Source organism: Penicillium nucicola, assembly GCF_028828085.1.
Source record: "Penicillium nucicola strain IBT 29836 chromosome Unknown utg000002l, whole genome shotgun sequence".
NCBI classification, from domain to species: domain Eukaryota; kingdom Fungi; phylum Ascomycota; class Eurotiomycetes; order Eurotiales; family Aspergillaceae; genus Penicillium; species Penicillium nucicola.
The window spans coordinates 614,232-631,613 of NW_026643126.1; the positions used below are offsets into that span (position 1 = coordinate 614,232).

Below are 17,382 nucleotides of genomic sequence, written 5' to 3' on the forward strand. Positions count from 1 at the left end.
GTTTAGCACCAGCTATATTAAGTAGGGGGTATTTGCAGAAGATGCGTAAAAGTGATCAAGGCGCCAATAGAGGTGGAGTGGAGGGGAGAGGTTGGGGAGATCGTCAAGGCGGAGACCCGAAGCGGGACGTCATCGCTTTATCGGAGATTCTTCGCTTTGTTTGCGCATTTTATACTACAGTAGTACTCTCGTCCCCATTACTTCTTGATTGTTAATCTAGCTGTAGATATACAAAAGAGCATGATATTCCGTCTATCGTAATTACCCTTCTAAATCCTCCCGAAACAACATAGCTTATTGACACCGAGCGAATGCAAACTATCAACACAGGATCAGGGCTTTTCACGGCCATGGAGAGGTTCATCCTCGCCATCCTTCTCAGAGATATTGGCCAAGCGATCACGATACGACTCATCATCATCACTGAACATTTCCTCGTCACTTTCACCGGCAAATGCATTATAAAGCTCACCGCCACGACGCTGTGTGCGACCATATGATCCAGTCATAGGTTGAGCCTCATCCTCATCTTCAATCATTTCAAATTCATAGTCATCGTGTGCAGTGGTGCGACGACGTTTGACTCGCTGGAGCTGGAAGTAAACACCCAATCCAATGAAGAAGACGATGATCATGGTCAAAGAGGCGTAGATCCAGATTTGAGTACGCTTTGACGCACCAAAAGTAGGTAGATAGGAGGACAAATAATTAGAAGATGAGGTGGAAGTCGGAGAGGCAGGTTCTCCGGTAGTGGTTGGTTCCTTTTCATCTTCGACAGGCTCCGGAGTCGACTCTGTGCCTGTTTCTTGCGGCTTCGCATTCACGGGTCTGTCATGGTGATCATCCACGTTGGAAGGTGCCTCGGTCTTTGTAGGTGCGGCCTCGACTATGGTCGTGGCAACGTGAGCATCTTCGTAAGGATGATCGTCGTCGTGTTCGTCTGGTAGAGGGTGGAGCGGTTGCTTGCCTCCGTCGATGGCCTCACTCCAGAGATTGAGTCGCCAATCGATGAATGTGCCCGAGAAATCGTTCACATTGGTGTCTTTCACAATCACTGACCATTCGCCTATGGCAGATTCACCCCTAGGAACGAGTTAGCAAACAAACCACATGCAGAACGGAGAAATCCATACCAGTGAGCAACAGACATGAAAGTCCAATCCTCATAGCCACCCGGGTGCTCATCTTGGTCGCGGGCAACACTAAGGTAGCTGACAATGCCAGCAGGACTGCGCAGCTCAACACTGATATCGCCGCGGCGAGTGTGATTTACATTCATAGTCACTGTGACATGCTCAAGTTGAGCCATATTGGCGGCTTTGACCTGCTCTTTGGTCACGGTGTAACGACTGAGAAGACCCTTGTCGCCTTGAGGAATTTCATGGTGGACTCGTAGCCATGGTGAGTTGAACCACGCCTGTGGCTTGACCAGGTCCCAGGTCCGAGCACGCTGCACCAAGCTGTATGTATCAACCTTTCCAAATCCCCAGTTGTGGCTGAACTTGCGACCAGATGGCAGTTTCTGCCAACTGTTGTCGTCCTCGCTCACAGGAATTGCGGTCTCCACCATAAGGTACTGCAAATCACGCCAAGTCAGCTCGGGACGTGCGCTGAGAGCAAGAGCCACACTGCCCGCAGCGAGTGGACCGGCTGCTGAGGTACCACCATGTCCGTCATAGCACTTATCGGAGCCAACGTCGGTGGTATGAATCGCTTCACCCGAGCCGCTGCTGTACGCGACAACAAGTTGAGCAGAGCATGATTCGGAGTAAGTCGGGTGGTTGCCTTCATGATCAATTGCACCAACGGTGATACTGTAAATGCTGTTGGTGTAGCCATCGAAGTTGCAGTTATCACCGAATTGGGCACCGTTACCGGCAGCAAAAACGAAGATAGAGCCCTTCCCGTCTCTGCCCTTTTGGACACCGTTGGTCATGGCTCGTTTGATCAGGATTCCAGGAGCATCCATGGTGGCACCGTCATCCGGCGGTCCCCATGAACAGGAGTATATATCGTTCTTTTGGTAAGCGTAGTTGATAGCCGCGGCTTCATCGACATCGTCAATGGGCTTGGATAGAATGCGGATACCGGCAATTTTGCTATCGTATGCAACGCCAACACCACAGGCGTCATTTTTGGCGGCTGCAATCTCGCCGCAGCATCGAGTACCGTGCTTATCGTCATATAGTCTTGGACGGGGCTCCGGGGTGCCTTCATTGAAATCGAATGAGCCCTCTGGGAAGTAATTGGGCTTGAGATCCTTGCTATCCATATCCAGCCCGTCGTCGACCACCGCGGTGGCAATTCCAGCACCGGTGATACCCTCCAACCACACTCCGGTCACATTGATGTCATGACCGGGGTGCACGGTATTCATCAGATGCCACTGTTCCCGGAAGATCGGATCCTTGATGCCTAGAGTTGACATGACATTATTCTGGACGTCCACGATCTTCGCATTCGCCGGTTTCTTCACCCGTTTTCCCTGTGAAGAATAAGGCACCGAGACCGGCGGAATTCGCTTCTGCAGCCGCTGTCTCGCCGGCGCCAGCTTGTGCGACCACAAAACCCCATCTAAGGGGTCATCACTCGTCCCCTCGGAGCCGACGTCATTGTCCGAACGCCGCCGGAGCTTCCTCTTGCTCCGTAAATCATCCAACACGGTATCAAATTGTGCAGCTTGTTCTCGTGGTAGGGAAAATGTGTGATGACCGTCGAGTTCGCCGATCTGGCCTTCGTGGCGAGCACCGAGAGCTCGGGCGACCTGGGAGGGCGACGCGGTCTCATCGAGGTGGAGAGCAAAGAAGTCGCGGGTTTCTTGGGATCGTGGGTGCAGGCTTCCAGCGACTGCGCCTATCAACCCCAGGGTGGCCGCAATGCCACCGACAATGCGCATGGTGGACCGGATGAAGGGAGTATTGCGGAGGTCGAGGGGACTATCGAGATCGAGGTGTCAGTGTCCCTAGCAAGCGGCTGCCATGGATGAACCGAAGTAATTAGGCGGTTCGTATTAGGAAATGTCACAATGCTCCAACAAATAGTAGCCGTTGACGGAGTGAATCAGTGGCGAGATGAGAATTGAGAGTCGAGGAGAGTTCGATGAATAGGAGGATCGTCAGAGGCCACGGGATCTTATTGAGCGCCTATTCACCGTGTTCCACACTCTCTTGTTTCTCTCTCTCTTTGACACCTATGCAAAATTTAATCCCCAGGTCTTCTTTGTTGAGGCTAAGCTATTAAGGCCACGGTTTCTCCAGGCTGGCTTACGTACCCTACGTCAGACTCCAGTTGGGGGCTAAGGTCTCGGGATCGACGTCTCCGGTAGTTAAAGTCGCGGGTGTTTCACCCAGAAACATTTCTTCACCCTGGAACGTGAGTGCTAAGATGATGGAAAGGAGAACACAGGAGAAAGATAGGCTACTTTGCTATGGACTGCTGAGGCCCAGGCCACTGCAGGCAACGTTGACAGCCCTGGGAATCAACTGTCAAAGGCGCCAATCCAACCCAATCAATATAAGCAGTCCTTGCATAACCCGATCGAAACCATGACTGATCGAGTCCTGAAACTGAGTCTTGACGGGATCTGAAATGGTGAAGAAAAGGGACGCTGAAGACCATTTCACGGCAACTAACTTATCCCAAGCGGGTAACGTGAAGTGATCTTGTTTTCTTTACAGTTAACAGTCGACTATTCCAGGACTAAGTTTAATTGGAGCAGCTAGCAACTAACAACTAACAACTAGTAATCTATCTTCACATTACTGTAATGTAAGCCTAACCTCGTAAGTTAATGCTCGGCCCCACGAAGGCTGGGGACACCAGCCACCGGGTTATTGTATAGACCTCACCTTAAAATCTCTTTCTTCTCTGATACACTTTTGGTTGTTTCGAGTATACCCTTTCCCTTTCATTTTCACCGTCACCGTCACCGTCGTCTTTCAGCCTAAATAAACCTGTTGCCTGCGTGGGAAATGCGGTGGCTGTGACTTGCGTCAGGCATCAGACTCAATCCATGCGATCTCGACCCTAGACCGCGACTCCCAACGTGCGCAACTGCCTGTACAACCAACAGTTGAACAGATTTCATCGGTTGGGTTTACAATTGCATCTCGTACTGGGCACCTTTCGTTCCATCCTGCCTTGATCTAGGGCGCAAAGACATCGAAAGATGGCGACAATGCGCGAATCACCCGACATGGCGAATGGCTCCAATTCATCTCACAGGGCCAACGGGAAACGAAGAGCCCCCGGAAGCCGCAAAAACAGAACGGCGACCCCCTCCGACGAGAACTATGAATACGATGAGCAAGGGGACCCAGACACACACTACAAGAGCACGAAAGATCCCGGTGCACCAGGGCCAGGCAGATCATTCTCTACCAGAGCCCAAGATTACCCTGAGGGGAATTTGAATTATACTACTCGCAAACCAGTTCCTTCTTCGGCATCAGAAGAACTTGAAGAATCCACGACACCACGGAATCTCCCGACTGGAGAGTATCACCCAGGGCTGAGCGCTGGTATGCCAGAGATCCAGATTCAGCAACCAGTCTCGCCGCCGGCTCAAGGCTTGGGTCCAGCCCCGAAAAGGTCAAACACAACTCGTTCAACCAAAACCTCAACAGATTGGGCACCAGACCGTTCACCGCTCCAAAGGCTGGAAGTGACCTTGACCGGAATCAGCAAAGAAGAAAAGCGATTGAGGGTTCAAGAGGCTGAGGCGAAAGTCCGGGAACGCATTGCGCGACAGAAAGCTGAAAAGGAGAAAGCCGACTCAGCAGCCGCCGTGACTCGAGATGTCCCAGCGCAACGTCCGCAGCCAGAGCCCAAACCAGTTTCTGGCCCTGGCAGGAGAGGAGAGCACAGGGATATCCCAGTGCAGGAGCCTGTGCGCACTCCAGCTGCTGCCATGGCAGCACCGGCACCACAAAGACAGCCTCAGCCCGGAAACACCGCAGTGCGCCATAATAGAGCGGTTTCCTCAAATCCGCAATATGCAGCAATTCGCCGTCCTGAAGATCCCCAATTTGCTCGTGCAGAAGCTGCGATCCCAGCAGCAGTAAAGATGGGAAACGTGCCTAAGAGATCGGTCACAGTGAGCGGACCTGCGGCGAAACCTGCACCAAACCCGGCACCTGCAAACACTATGAGCCATAGCCGCTCAGTGTCTCAAGCAGGTCCTCGGCCAATGCCACCCACTCTAAGAGCTGAGAGAACAGATGAGCTTCTCACAGCGTCCGAAACACCTCAAGAGAGCGCTGAGTCACAGACCAAGCCAAAGAAGGCATCTGTGTCATTTGATGTCCCGCCACCTACACCCCCGCCTATCTTCGAATGGAGGAACGCACAGCCCGGTCGGCTTGAGGCCTCTGACTTTGATTTCCAACATGTTGATATGGAACGTGGTAAGGCGTGGTGGGAAGGTGGTGGTAATAAAGATCGCCGGAAGAGCAGAGCTCTTCCTAAGAATTACCAGACTCCTGCTCAGAAGTTGACCGGTAAGAAAATTCCTTTATTGATACTTTCCCCAGTAGATGAAGTGGGTTTACTAACGAACAGCAGGAGTAACTGGGCACAAGACCTTTGAACCGCGTCTCTTCTTACGATGTGGTCCTTTGCTTCGATACACCGGCATCCACAAGGTTCCAATAGATGGAGCCAGTGGTCCTATCTTCAAGCATATCTGGCGAGGCTCTATAATGATAGTAACCAAAGATTCCCGCTCCTCCTATGACACTCCACCAACACTGCGACTATTCTCCCAACCGATGGATCTCCTCCCCCCTCCACCAGTGGAAATCAGCCGCGAAGACGGTGTCCAATTAGCCCCCGAATACGTGGACCCAACCGCCGGTCTCATGAAAGTCGGCCGAGATGGACGACCTCTCTACGTCAAGCCAGTCGAGCACATCGAAGAACAAGCCGATCTCTCATTCGTCGAAAACGACGACGGCATCTACGAACTTTCACCCAGCCTAATCGATTACACAAGCGAGGGCATGAAGCAGCCCATCCCCTCAAACCGAATGCACCCACTAGATGGCGAGACAGCAGGACTACACCGAGATATCCCAGGAGTTCGTCTATACGCCGATACCGCAAGAGACGTGACATTCTGGCGCTTCAACCTAGAAGTTGAACAAGCCGCAAGCCAACAACGAATCGCCTACCGCATCAACCAAGGCCCAGCCTTAGGCTTCTGGGTCCCACCCGCCGGGGAATCAATGAACATAATGTTCCACAGCGGCAATGGATTCGGTCCAAATGCAGACTCAGACCGCGTCTGCGGTCCTGATCCCCTATGGCGAGATATCCTCAACGAACACCAGACCCGCCCGTTCCATGTTATGATCGGAGGCGGAGATCAGATCTTCAATGACTCCGTCATCACTGAGTCCGCGTTCTTCCAAGAATGGATTAAGATCAAGAATGCTGCTGAGCGATACGGCGCGCCGTTCACACCTGAGTTCCGCGCTGAAATTGAACAGTTCTATCTTGACCGGTATGCGGCGTGGTTCTCGCAGGGTCTGTTTTCTTTAGCTAGCTCTCAGATTCCCATGGTCAATATTTGGAATGACCATGAAATATTTGAGGGCTTTGGATCTTATCATGATGATTTCATGCAGACTTCTGTCATTTCTGGACTAGGCAAGATTGCTTTTAAGTATTATTTGCTTTTCCAGCATCACAGTGTCCCTGATGAGACCGAGATGGACGAGCCTAGCTGGCTTCTTGGCGCGCATCCTGGTCCGTATATTGAGCAGAGGAGCAGGAATCTGTTCATGTCTCTTGGTCAGGGTGTTGCATTCCTTGGCCTTGACTGTCGTACTGAGCGGCGGAGCAATGAGGTTCTCAGTGAAGAGACCTGTGATCTTCTGTGGGATCGGTGCCACAGAGAGATTATGAAGGGCGAGACGAAGCATTTGATTGTGCTTTCGAGTGTTCCTGTTGCGTACCCTCGGGTGGCAATGCTCAAGAGCTATATGAACAGTCGCAAATCTCTTGGCAAGTCTGGTGTTCTCGGTGGGCTTGTCAATCGATCTGGCGGAAATGTGGAGGTCTTCGATGATCACTGGGCTGGCAAACATTTGAAGTCGGAAAGAACGTGGTTGGTCGAGGACCTCCAGGATTTGGCTGCAGAGAAGTCCATCCGGGTGACGATTCTAAGGTAAGACTTGCCTCCCCTCCCTGCATGTTGGAAAACTTACGCTAACCTGATACCCTTCAGTGGTGATGTTCATCTTGCTGCCATTGGACAGTTCTACTCGAATCCCAAGATGGATGTTCCCAAGGACCAGGATTACCGTTATATGCCCAATGTCATCTCCTCTGCCATTGCAGACATTCCTGAAACTGATCTCATTGCGGACATGCTCAACAAGCGGAACACAGTTCACCACATGGACTCCAACACAAATGAGGACATCATTCCCATCTTCACCCAGGATGTGAATGGCAAGCCTCGAAACAACAAGCGACTACTCCCCCGTCGAAACTGGTGCTCAATCCGCGAGTATAAGCCCGGCTCTACTCCCCTCGATACGCCCGAGTCAGAGGTGACAGAAACCCCCGAGTCCCGTCCCGGTGTACTCAAGCGAACTCTGTCACTGGGCCGAGGAGATAAAGCAGGACCTGGGCCTGGAAAGCCAGGTCTTCTCCGCCGACTCTCAAACCGCGGACCACCCCCAACACGAACAATGAGCTTTAACCGTGGCGATGAAGCTGGCTTCAATCGCCGCGCCAGCGTGGACAGCCACTCCCAACCCGTCGAAAACGGCGACAGCTACTTCCCCTCCGCACCACCCCCACGGCCAGGAACCTTCCACCGAAGGCCAACAAACCTCAGCCTCAAAGCCGCCAGGAAATCCGCCAAAACAGGCGACGACGGCGCAGGCACCTTCATCAACCTCGAAGGCGGACTAGCTATAACACTCAACCTGGAAATCAGCCCAGCAGACCCAGCAGGCATCACAGCACCGTACAAACTACTCGTGCCAGCACTCCGGTACAACGGCACCGAATACGACCCCCCACCAACCCAAATCGTCAAGGGATGGCGCAAGTTCCTACCCAGACGAAACAAGCGCGACACCGAGAAGCGCGCCGATGGCGATGAACACGACAACGACGATATCAGCGATGATGATGAACAAGATGATTACGAGGACCATGATCTTATCAATAATACACGTGCCAATGCTGCTACTAGTCATCCGCAGTACCCACACCCACACCAGCAGTACGACGGTTATCCAGGAAGTGAAGAGGAGGATTCTGAGGACGAGGTTCCTCAGCGGTTACCTGCGCAGATGATGGCGCCGCCGCAGACGACTTCGCGGTCGCCCGAGGTGGAGGAGGATGATGAGGAAGAAGAAGAAGAAGACGAAGAGGAAGAAGAGATGAAGCAGCGTCCTAAGAAGAAAAAGTGGTTTGGGGTGATATAACCTTCAAATTGGGATGTACTATATTGACCCATGATGGGCTATTTGTGGAGGCATTTTCTTTTGTTATTATGATTTTTTTTTTCTTATAACTTCAAGATTTCGAATGACTCTTGAAGATGTTTGTTAGATGATTCCCCGAATTCATGAGCGTTTTCGTCTAGTGCCAGAAGACAACGACTACTGTAAAATCAGGTCAAACTGAGCGAATACGAGATAAGTTAAGTGAATTGCTAAAAAGCCACCCTCCAACATATTATCAGCGCTACTAAGTTAGTCGATTTGTAGCGCATTTTGAGTAATGTAATTTACATCATATTTTTGGCGACTAACATCGGGGGTGGAAAGAGACTACAGTATCAATACCGTCAAACTTGGCTTTTACAATCATCGCTATTGAGTTCAATATCAATCAATCCAAGTTCAATTGATCTACTGCAAATTAACTAGTATCGGAATGGCTATATAGGCGCTTCATCTAGTTGCAAAAACAACTTGTCCACACGCCTGATAAGGCCAATATAGAAAATGAGCTGGTCCATAACAGAGAGACCAGCTCGACATAGATATAAATCGTATAGCCTAAAATATAAAAAGGTATCTACGAGCGCTCGTAGATACACTATCTACGAGCGCTCGTAGATACACTATCTACTAGTCAACTATACACACCTCGCGGGATAAAGTTCGGCAACGGAAACAACTCGGCAGAGTGAACTGATGCTGACATCAGCGGTCTCGGCCACTCACGTGCCCTTCTGCTTAGAAAGCGAGTCTGGACGCAAAGTCCTGATTAAGCCGAATTCACCCAGTGATCGCATATCCTGTTACTCAGTTCGCGTGGTCTGGATACCTCGGAAGCCCACAGAATCCATTCGTCCTCTGCTCTCCATTGGTCTCTTGCCTCTTCTTGTCTCTTCTTGTCTCTCCAGTACTGGTCCAAAGAGTCTGGTTGCACTTGGTTATCAATCGTTCATCACCTAATCCAAGTCTCCACTGCCCCTCCGAAAAAAGATATTAGATCCTCCCCTCCCTCTTCGCATTCCAACCACCCAAGCTGTTTTCCTCAACTTTTCGTCGATTCCCGTCCGCCCTCCGTTCTATCGGATTGACTGCCGCCGCCGCTACTACTCTACACCAACAATCTCCTCCTTCGGCCTCGGTCTTTTCCAAGTCTCTTCCGACGCCGTTGCGCGTCAATTCCACACACTCCGCCAGAATGGTGCACTCTAAAGTAGTTAGTAAGTACCATGACGAGGGGGAAAACGAATCATCTCAATTCCTCGATTCATCACCCCTCTCCAATGCCTTCCAAGATCCTCCGGAAGTCTAACAACTTTCTACAGTTATCGGCTCCGGCCCTGGTGCGCACACCGCCGCCATTTACCTTTCCCGCGCCGAGCTTCAGCCCGTCCTTTACGAGGGTATGCTCGCCAACGGCACCGCGGCCGGTGGTCAGCTCACGACCACCACTGACGTCGAGAACTTCCCCGGATTCCCCAGTGGCATCGGCGGCGCCGAGTTGATGGACAACATGCGCGCTCAGTCTGAGCGCTTCGGCACCGAGATCATCACTGAGACCATCTCCAAGCTGGACCTCTCCCAACGGCCCTTCAAGATGTGGACCGAGTGGAGCGACGGCCCCAACGACGCACCCGCCCGCACCGCCGACGCTGTCATCATCGCTACCGGCGCCAACGCCCGTCGCCTGAACCTGCCCGGTGAAGAGACCTACTGGCAGAACGGAATCAGTGCCTGTGCCGTCTGTGATGGTGCCGTGCCCATCTTCCGTAACAAGCCCCTCTACGTGATTGGTGGTGGTGACTCCGCCGCTGAGGAGGCCATGTTCCTCGCCAAGTACGGTAGCGACGTGACTGTCCTCGTCCGCAAGGACAAGCTCCGCGCTTCCAAGGTTATGGCCGAGCGTCTGCTCGCTCACCCCAAGTGTAAGGTTCGCTTTAACACCGTTGCCACTGAGGTTCTCGGTGAGAACAAGCCTAACGGCCTCATGACCCACCTCCGTGTCAAGAACATTGTCTCCAACGAGGAGGAGGTCGTTGATGCTAACGGTTTGTTCTACGCCGTTGGCCACGACCCCGCCAATGCCCTTGTCAAGGGCCAGGTCAACCTCGACGAGGATGGATACGTTGTGACCCAGCCCGGCACCAGCTTCACCAGCGTGGAGGGTGTCTTTGCTTGCGGTGATGTCCAGGACAAGCGTTACCGCCAGGCCATTACCAGTGCCGGTATGTTATTCTCTAAATTCCGAATACTTCCAAAAATGCAGTTGCTAACTTCTCTCACAGGATCTGGCTGTGTCGCCGCTCTGGAGGCCGAGAAATTCCTCTCAGAGACCGAGACTCACGCTCCTGCCGTGGAAACCGACGCTCCTGCCGATGCTCCTGCCGAGTACAAGTCCAACCCTCTGCTTTAAAACACCCTGCCTATTCACATCCATATACTCCATTTCCACCTTTTTCCTCCCTTCCATTGTCATGATACATGAACCATGATTCATCAACTTGATGGGGTTTCCCCTTGTTCTAGACTTATTGTTTATGCGATACTCTCATATTAAATTCCCCATGCACAATACATTTTGATCTTGCTTAGATTATGGGATTTACACTCTGTTATATCACTCTTCCTATGTTGCTTATGTTCCCTCCGTTCTTTGCGCATACCATGCATAACATCTTGGAGCGAGAAGTCAACCGGTTGTTTATCATCCATAGAGATAGATATAGATGAAATATATCCTTTTCACTTGTGAGTCTCCATCTCCTACAGAGCCATCTACAGAGCCACGTGTCAGGTTCGTGGTAGCAGGTTGAGAATAGCATCTACTTTATAACATTTCTCATTCATTAACATTGAGGCTAAATGAATGAATACAGCCAAGTAGTCTGCACAGGAGCGAACTTGAACATACTCGAAACCCAAACTCCTCTGTCTAAACAGAGCACCGCCAAATAAATCGTATCGTAATAATAAAAATAAAGGGAATGAGGAAACAAACGACGAGCCAGCTAGCCTGCTAGCGTTCACCGCCATCAGCAGCAGCTCCAGCAGCAGAAGAGTCGTTTGAGAAAGCAGTCGCAAGAACAGGGACAGAACCCTCTTCCCCCAACCCCCGAGGAACAACCCATCCCTCAAACGGATTAGCCCTACACCACCGGTCCTTAACCTCGAACGTCCTCTTCTCCCATTCAGCAACAGTAACCTTCCAGTTCTCCCACGCCTCGGCATTTCCACGACGATTAGCCTCCACTTGATCAAGGTACGGCTGTTTAACCTCGACACTGGCAGTACGCCACATATGGCCCAACGCAGCGCGGATCTCGTCGCGCGGAGCCTTGGCGTTTGGATTCTTCGACGATGTGCGTCGGGCTTGGTCGCAGCTCTCGCGGCATTCGGTCCAGTAATCCTTTTGGTAGAAGAGGAAGGGATTTAAGCCTGACTTTGTAGGGCGTGGTGGTGCGGGTCCGAGTTCCGAGTAGATGGTAATCCAGAGGGCCTGATCATAGGCGTCTTTGCGGGATTTCTCTACTGGGATTGGTTTTCTGAAGGAGGAGGTTGAGGGTTTTGCTTGGCTTGTGGTTGATGGGTTTGGTTGTGCTTCGGTGGAGGAAATTGAGGAGGTTCCTTTTCGTTTTCTGGTTGCTGATGTTGTGCCGCCGTTTGGTGAGGAGGATTTGCTGCGGGCTGGTTTTGTTTTGTCGGTTTTGTCTGGGACTAGTGGGTGTGCCATTTCGATTGGGCCTGCTATTGTCTCGACTATTTCTGAGGCTGCGCGGATTCCTGAGAGGTAGGCTCCGTGGACGGTTGCCGGGTGTGTGCCGCAGGTGGCTTCTCCGGCGAAGTGGAGGTTGCCGATTTGTTTGGCCATTAGGTCGTAGTCTTCTGGGAAGGCTGCGGCGGCGACGTATGAATAACTGCCGTAGGTGAAAGGGTCCTGGCCCCAGCGTGTGACGATTGTCTCGAGAGGATCGGGTACGAAAGTATGTGTGAAGACGTTTCGAAGTTGGCTGGTGACTTCGCTGATTATTTCTTCGTCTGGTGTGGCTTCGGCCTGGTGGGCTGCATCACCGGTCATCAAAGCAATCAAGACTGGGAGACCTGTGGTTTTCATGACGTTCCAGAACATGTAGAAGCGGCCTCGATTTGCTGCGTAGTCTTCTTGGATCATACTGCCGGAATTGTTTGGTTCACGTAGAAGGCCGAACATGTCTCGCTTCGTGTCCCAGAACGGCTTCTCGAACACCAAGATAACCTTGTTCATGACTCCGAATCCCAGTCTGTCAATTGCACCGCGCTTCCAGTCTGGAAGAGGAGGTTGGAAATTGATTTTTTGCTGTTTCAGCACACCGAGGGAGCCTGAAAACACAACGTGATCTGCCGTGAAGCTCTCACCGTCCGCACACTGAACGACTGCTTTTTTGTTACCGGAACCATGCTCATTATAGGAGATGTCGGTAACAGTCTTATTGGTGCGGACATCAAGTTTGTCGGGGAGCATGTACAGTCCAAATGGTAGTTCTTGGTACCCACCGACAACCTGTGAATGTTCACCCTCAAACTCATTTCCTATATCTTGGTCCCAACTCGATAGACTGAGCTTGTGGACATTGGATGCATTGGCGTACTCGAGATTGGCGAAATGCCAGTTCATTAAACGCATATCCTTGGGTGTCACCGGAAGCATGCGCTCATATTGCTTAATGCCCTCGTCCATAACGGCACCCAGCGTCTGCTCAGGCTTCTGCTTGGCAATTTCATCCAATTCAAGGGTATCATTCACGGTGTAGCCAGGGTTTAAATTCCATCCAGTAAGCTGACAGGTTAAAGCCGCTGGATTCTCGTCGGAAAGTCCCACAAGATCAGCAGCTAGGTCAGTCATTGGTTTGATATCTGCAGTTTTGTGTTTTAGCCCGCGGCGAACTCGCTTGGTGGGCACGAGAAGGTCGGTTGTTCCGGCTGCCCTTGCTTCTTCCCATTGTCTAACAGTGAGTCCGTCATCCACCACTGACTCGCGACCCGTATCAATCATGTCACGATCGCCTTCGGCAGTTGGCATAATCACTGCCTTACGGCGATAGACCCCGGTTCTTTCCAGTACATCATTATAGAGCTTTTCTGCCATTGCATCTTGTACTTCATCCACAGGTGTTCCATCGGTATCGTAAATCGTTGAAACATCTCGAATTTTGTGGTAATGAAGAGCAAGCTGGCCACGAACGATCGCATCCAATGGGTTGCCGTGATCGAAACCAACAATAATCTGTGCGCCCATTTCCGCCTTGGGAACAAGCTCATCGGGCAGAGTACTTGACTCTAGACTGCGTAACGGGTGTGAGTAAATGCGACCGCCAACTCTGCGACGTCCCTCGAGGACAATAACTCGAGGTAGCCCATTTTCATTGCGATATTGCCGGAAAAGACTTTGCAGTTGGCGCGCACATCCCAGCCCAGACATTCCAGCGCCAATTACAACAATTGTCGGTCCCTCCTTTCGTCTTCCACGCTTGGGCTTAATTGGGGCCAACGGTACCTCTACGCAACCGAAGTTGATGTATCCGTTCCGAACAAGCCAGTCGTAAGCAAACGATGCTAGGTTCATCCAACGATAATCTTTTGCACATCCGAGTGCTTCTTCCCTTGTAACGGCCACCATTGGATTTCTTCCCCACAGCAGTAATATTCCATTTCGTAAGTTGAGGTAAATTGTGACATGAACGTGACAAAGGTGGTCTTGTAAGAATTCTTGTTCTTTTTGATGAAGGGCATAAGGATTGAGCCGAGATGCATAAGCCGCTTGAATACACTGCCTGCCGTACACCGAGGGGTGGATTTTGGGAGGAATGGACGCTCGAGGTCGACATTTAGATAAATCGACTTTCCCGCTTTCTAACACGTTCGGCCCAAAAATAACCGAAGTATTGGGAATTGATCGTAAGGACACAGGAGGAGGAGACACTGATGTCTTCGGTTCAAATGAAGATGTTGCATCGGTAGAGGTGGTCGAATCATTCGGCGTGGTGCTACTGCCTCCAGTATATAACCTCTCCGCCGCACCTGGGTTTTGAGTGCCATCGGATAGCAATGAGGGTGTGTTTGGATCAGTTTGTGCCAGATTACCCCAGCCGATAGTTGGAGCATCCGCTTCGAGGGTTTTGTGTATAAGCCGCGGCCGCTTCACGGACGATTGGGAACTTGAATGAGCAGAAGTCCAGATTTTTTGGTCTTGTAGTGTGTTCACAGGAGCTGGAACATATTGATTCATGTATGGATCTTGCTCCGAAGGCATTCCGGCTGAATGAAACGGCATCTCCGCACCATGCATGTTCATACACGAATATCTGTAGAGCCACTCCCTTTTCAAAGGAGTGTGTCGATTAAAATTGAAACAAAGAGAGGAAGGAAAGAATTACGCCCACAAGGCGCAATTGTCCACTCGTAGATCGTGCTATCCCGTAGACTGCGTTGATATCATACGTTGAGGCTGACACCCATGATGTGGTCCGTAAAGGAATACGATCTATGCAGGCTGGAGTTGCACTGACAGGGCTGGACAGACGACTAGAAATGCATTAGATCTTAGGATCAATGAGGGGGGATGCGTGGTATGGAGGTATGGAGGTATGCAGGTATGGAGGTATGAAGATGAAGATCGAAGCCCGGACATACATTTACCCCTTCCCACAAACCCTACCCAGCGAAGGAGAAGGATCGAAGCGCATCAAACGTTATAAACGATATGAAACACGGCGCTCTGTATGAATTGAATCGCAAGACCTGATGAAGCGCAGTGATGACAGAGTAGAAAACCCTGGCTTGACTCGGGAGCGGGGCGTATTTCTCAGTCCGGGCAACTTCACACTTCTTCACACTTTACAAACTTCATTCTATAGCCATTTATTTCTTTACTAATGTTCAGCTAGATCGGACATGAGTGTGCAGACCATACGTCTCGTTTCCTTCGGCAAATCCATCCGAGTCATTATCAGTGAACTCGTCGTGGTATGACCGCCTGTTCGAGCTCTTCCAACCCGGTTGGTCGCTATCACTATCGTCACCCAAAACCAAATCGACATTGTCGTCATCGGTGAATCCAATGCGTTCTTCCTCGTCGAGCGCAAGGGTAGTGGCCGCTTTGTTCACATCAGGATCTTCAGAGAATGCGTGATGCGGGCGATGTGCTGCGTGGTCAGCTTCAAGAGAATTGCGAATATCTTCGCGCTCCTTGGCTTCGAGCTCCTTGGCACGAGCCAAAGTTCTAATGGAAAAGGAAACAGAGAGTCAGCATGGGTCTCGAGAATAACTGATGGAGGGATGCCAACCTTTGGTAGATGTACCAGCCGGTAAATATTCCAATACTGACTGTAACGATAATACTGCAGATATTTATGGCCTTCGATCCCGCGCTCATCTCTTCGCCCTTTTCAGAGAGCAAACGAATCCGACTTCCAATGAACGTAGGAACCAACAACTTGGGAGAGATGATCGCTGTGGCAAGCCCGTACATCAAAGGCTGCACTGTGGGGAATGTGGACACAGCTCCGTTGCAAATTGAATATGGCAGGGGACATAAACGAATCATACAAAGGAGCTTGAGACCATCATACTTCAGTGTCAGGGATAGCGCAGCAAATCTTTTGTCGCGTTCCATAAGGCGATTGACGAATCCAGATAGGATGGTCCGCGAAACATAAAAGGAGGCAGTTGATCCGAGAATTGATGCGGAGGCATAGATAAGCCATCTATCAAAATCGCAAGTTAGCCTTTAGTCTTTCCTGTGAAGAGAGCGCCTCTTACCCTTTCCATACACCAAAGATTAAACCAGCCGCTGTTCCAAAAGTCGACCAACCCACCAACGGGGGGAAAGAGACAAAAAAGACACATAGCCATAGAACGAAGGCCGCGAGCCAAGATTTCTCCCACTCTTCCGCGACCGAGCCAAGCCAGACGAACAGCTTCCCTGATAAGACCAAGAAGGCAATACCTGATGCGCCGACGAACAATGATGCGACAACGGTGGCAATCTTCTTCGGCAGACTCATCTCTTCCCACATTGTATTCATACGTTGATACAGCTCTGTTCCACGATGGACAATTTGGCCCCAAGCGCTTGCAGGCTGAGCATTGGATCTGCCCGAAGTGTGCCTGCCAGCGCGGCTCCAAGGCGGATGGACATCGCTGCTGGGGGACGCTATCGGGTCTGGAGAATTAGGCGACAGAGACAATGCTCTCACGGTGGACTGGTAGTCTGCAGGCATGGTGAAGCGTGTAACTGATTATCTGGGTTTCGGGACGATCTGAATCCGGGGAGGGGAAATAGGCGACCGGCACAATTCCAAAAGCCCAACAAAGAAAAAGGGCGTTATGATGCCCTCAGACTAGGACCAAACATGAAGAGAAAATGGAAGAAAAGAAGAAAAGCAGAAAAAGCCAAGGCTGACAGTTCAAGACCAGTTTCCAAACGGATCCGCCGGACTCGGGTGTTTACCCTGATCGACACGCAGTATCTCATAGGGCCCCCACCGCCCAATCTATGGATTCACCGCCTCCTGATTAGGAATATCCAGGCCCAGCTTCAGGCACCAGGATTCCCTTTCTCACCTTGTCTGGGCTCGGTTTTGTGATTGATACTTGTTCTTATGTTCTTATTAAGCTACTTGCACAATATCTGGACCCTTGGTATTTTCCACAGTCCTCTTACTGCTCCTCTCCCTCAGCGATGCCAAGCCAAGGGTCCGTAGTTTCTGCTGGCAATATCCATAGTGATTCAGATTTGTAAGCTTCTTATGAGTTACAATAGACTCTGCGGTCCCAAAATTGGAGAGTTCAGGGGTTTCGGCAGATTCTAGTATGTTTCAACTATTCAGCTTCAATGCTTCTGGCCAAATCGAGTTTTATCATCCACGTTGGGTGTGACCGGAGG

At 51.0% G+C, this 17,382-nt stretch overlaps 5 protein-coding genes across 5 annotated transcripts; 2 read left to right on the forward strand and 3 right to left on the reverse strand.

Annotated features, from left to right (window-relative positions):
- Positions 1-332: 332 nt before the first annotated feature.
- kexB (kexin kexB) lies at positions 333-2,896 on the reverse strand (the record flags this gene model as incomplete). Its single annotated transcript, XM_057124424.1, has 2 exons — positions 333-1,083; positions 1,134-2,896. The coding sequence occupies 2 exons, from the start codon at positions 2,894-2,896 to the stop codon at positions 333-335; spliced, it is 2,514 nt and encodes an 837-aa protein (XP_056986583.1).
- A 1,272-nt stretch (positions 2,897-4,168) lies between these two features.
- N7511_002000 (uncharacterized protein) lies at positions 4,169-8,444 on the forward strand (the record flags this gene model as incomplete). Its single annotated transcript, XM_057124425.1, has 3 exons — positions 4,169-5,498; positions 5,563-7,168; positions 7,229-8,444. 3 exons carry the CDS (start codon positions 4,169-4,171, stop codon positions 8,442-8,444), a joined length of 4,152 nt encoding a protein of 1,383 aa, XP_056986584.1.
- Positions 8,445-9,660: 1,216 nt separating this feature from the next.
- trr1 (thioredoxin-disulfide reductase TRR1) lies at positions 9,661-10,875 on the forward strand (the record flags this gene model as incomplete). Its single annotated transcript, XM_057124426.1, has 3 exons — positions 9,661-9,682; positions 9,788-10,687; positions 10,748-10,875. 3 exons carry the CDS (start codon positions 9,661-9,663, stop codon positions 10,873-10,875), a joined length of 1,050 nt encoding a protein of 349 aa, XP_056986585.1.
- A 603-nt stretch (positions 10,876-11,478) lies between these two features.
- On the reverse strand, positions 11,479-14,784 carry aof2 (putative lysine-specific histone demethylase Aof2; the record flags this gene model as incomplete). Its single annotated transcript, XM_057124427.1, has 1 exon — positions 11,479-14,784. The coding sequence occupies one exon, from the start codon at positions 14,782-14,784 to the stop codon at positions 11,479-11,481; it is 3,306 nt and encodes a 1,101-aa protein (XP_056986586.1).
- A 590-nt stretch (positions 14,785-15,374) lies between these two features.
- On the reverse strand, positions 15,375-16,717 carry N7511_002003 (TVP38/TMEM64 family protein; the record flags this gene model as incomplete). Its single annotated transcript, XM_057124428.1, has 3 exons — positions 15,375-15,717; positions 15,782-16,201; positions 16,257-16,717. The coding sequence occupies 3 exons, from the start codon at positions 16,715-16,717 to the stop codon at positions 15,375-15,377; spliced, it is 1,224 nt and encodes a 407-aa protein (XP_056986587.1).
- Positions 16,718-17,382: the final 665 nt, after the last annotated feature.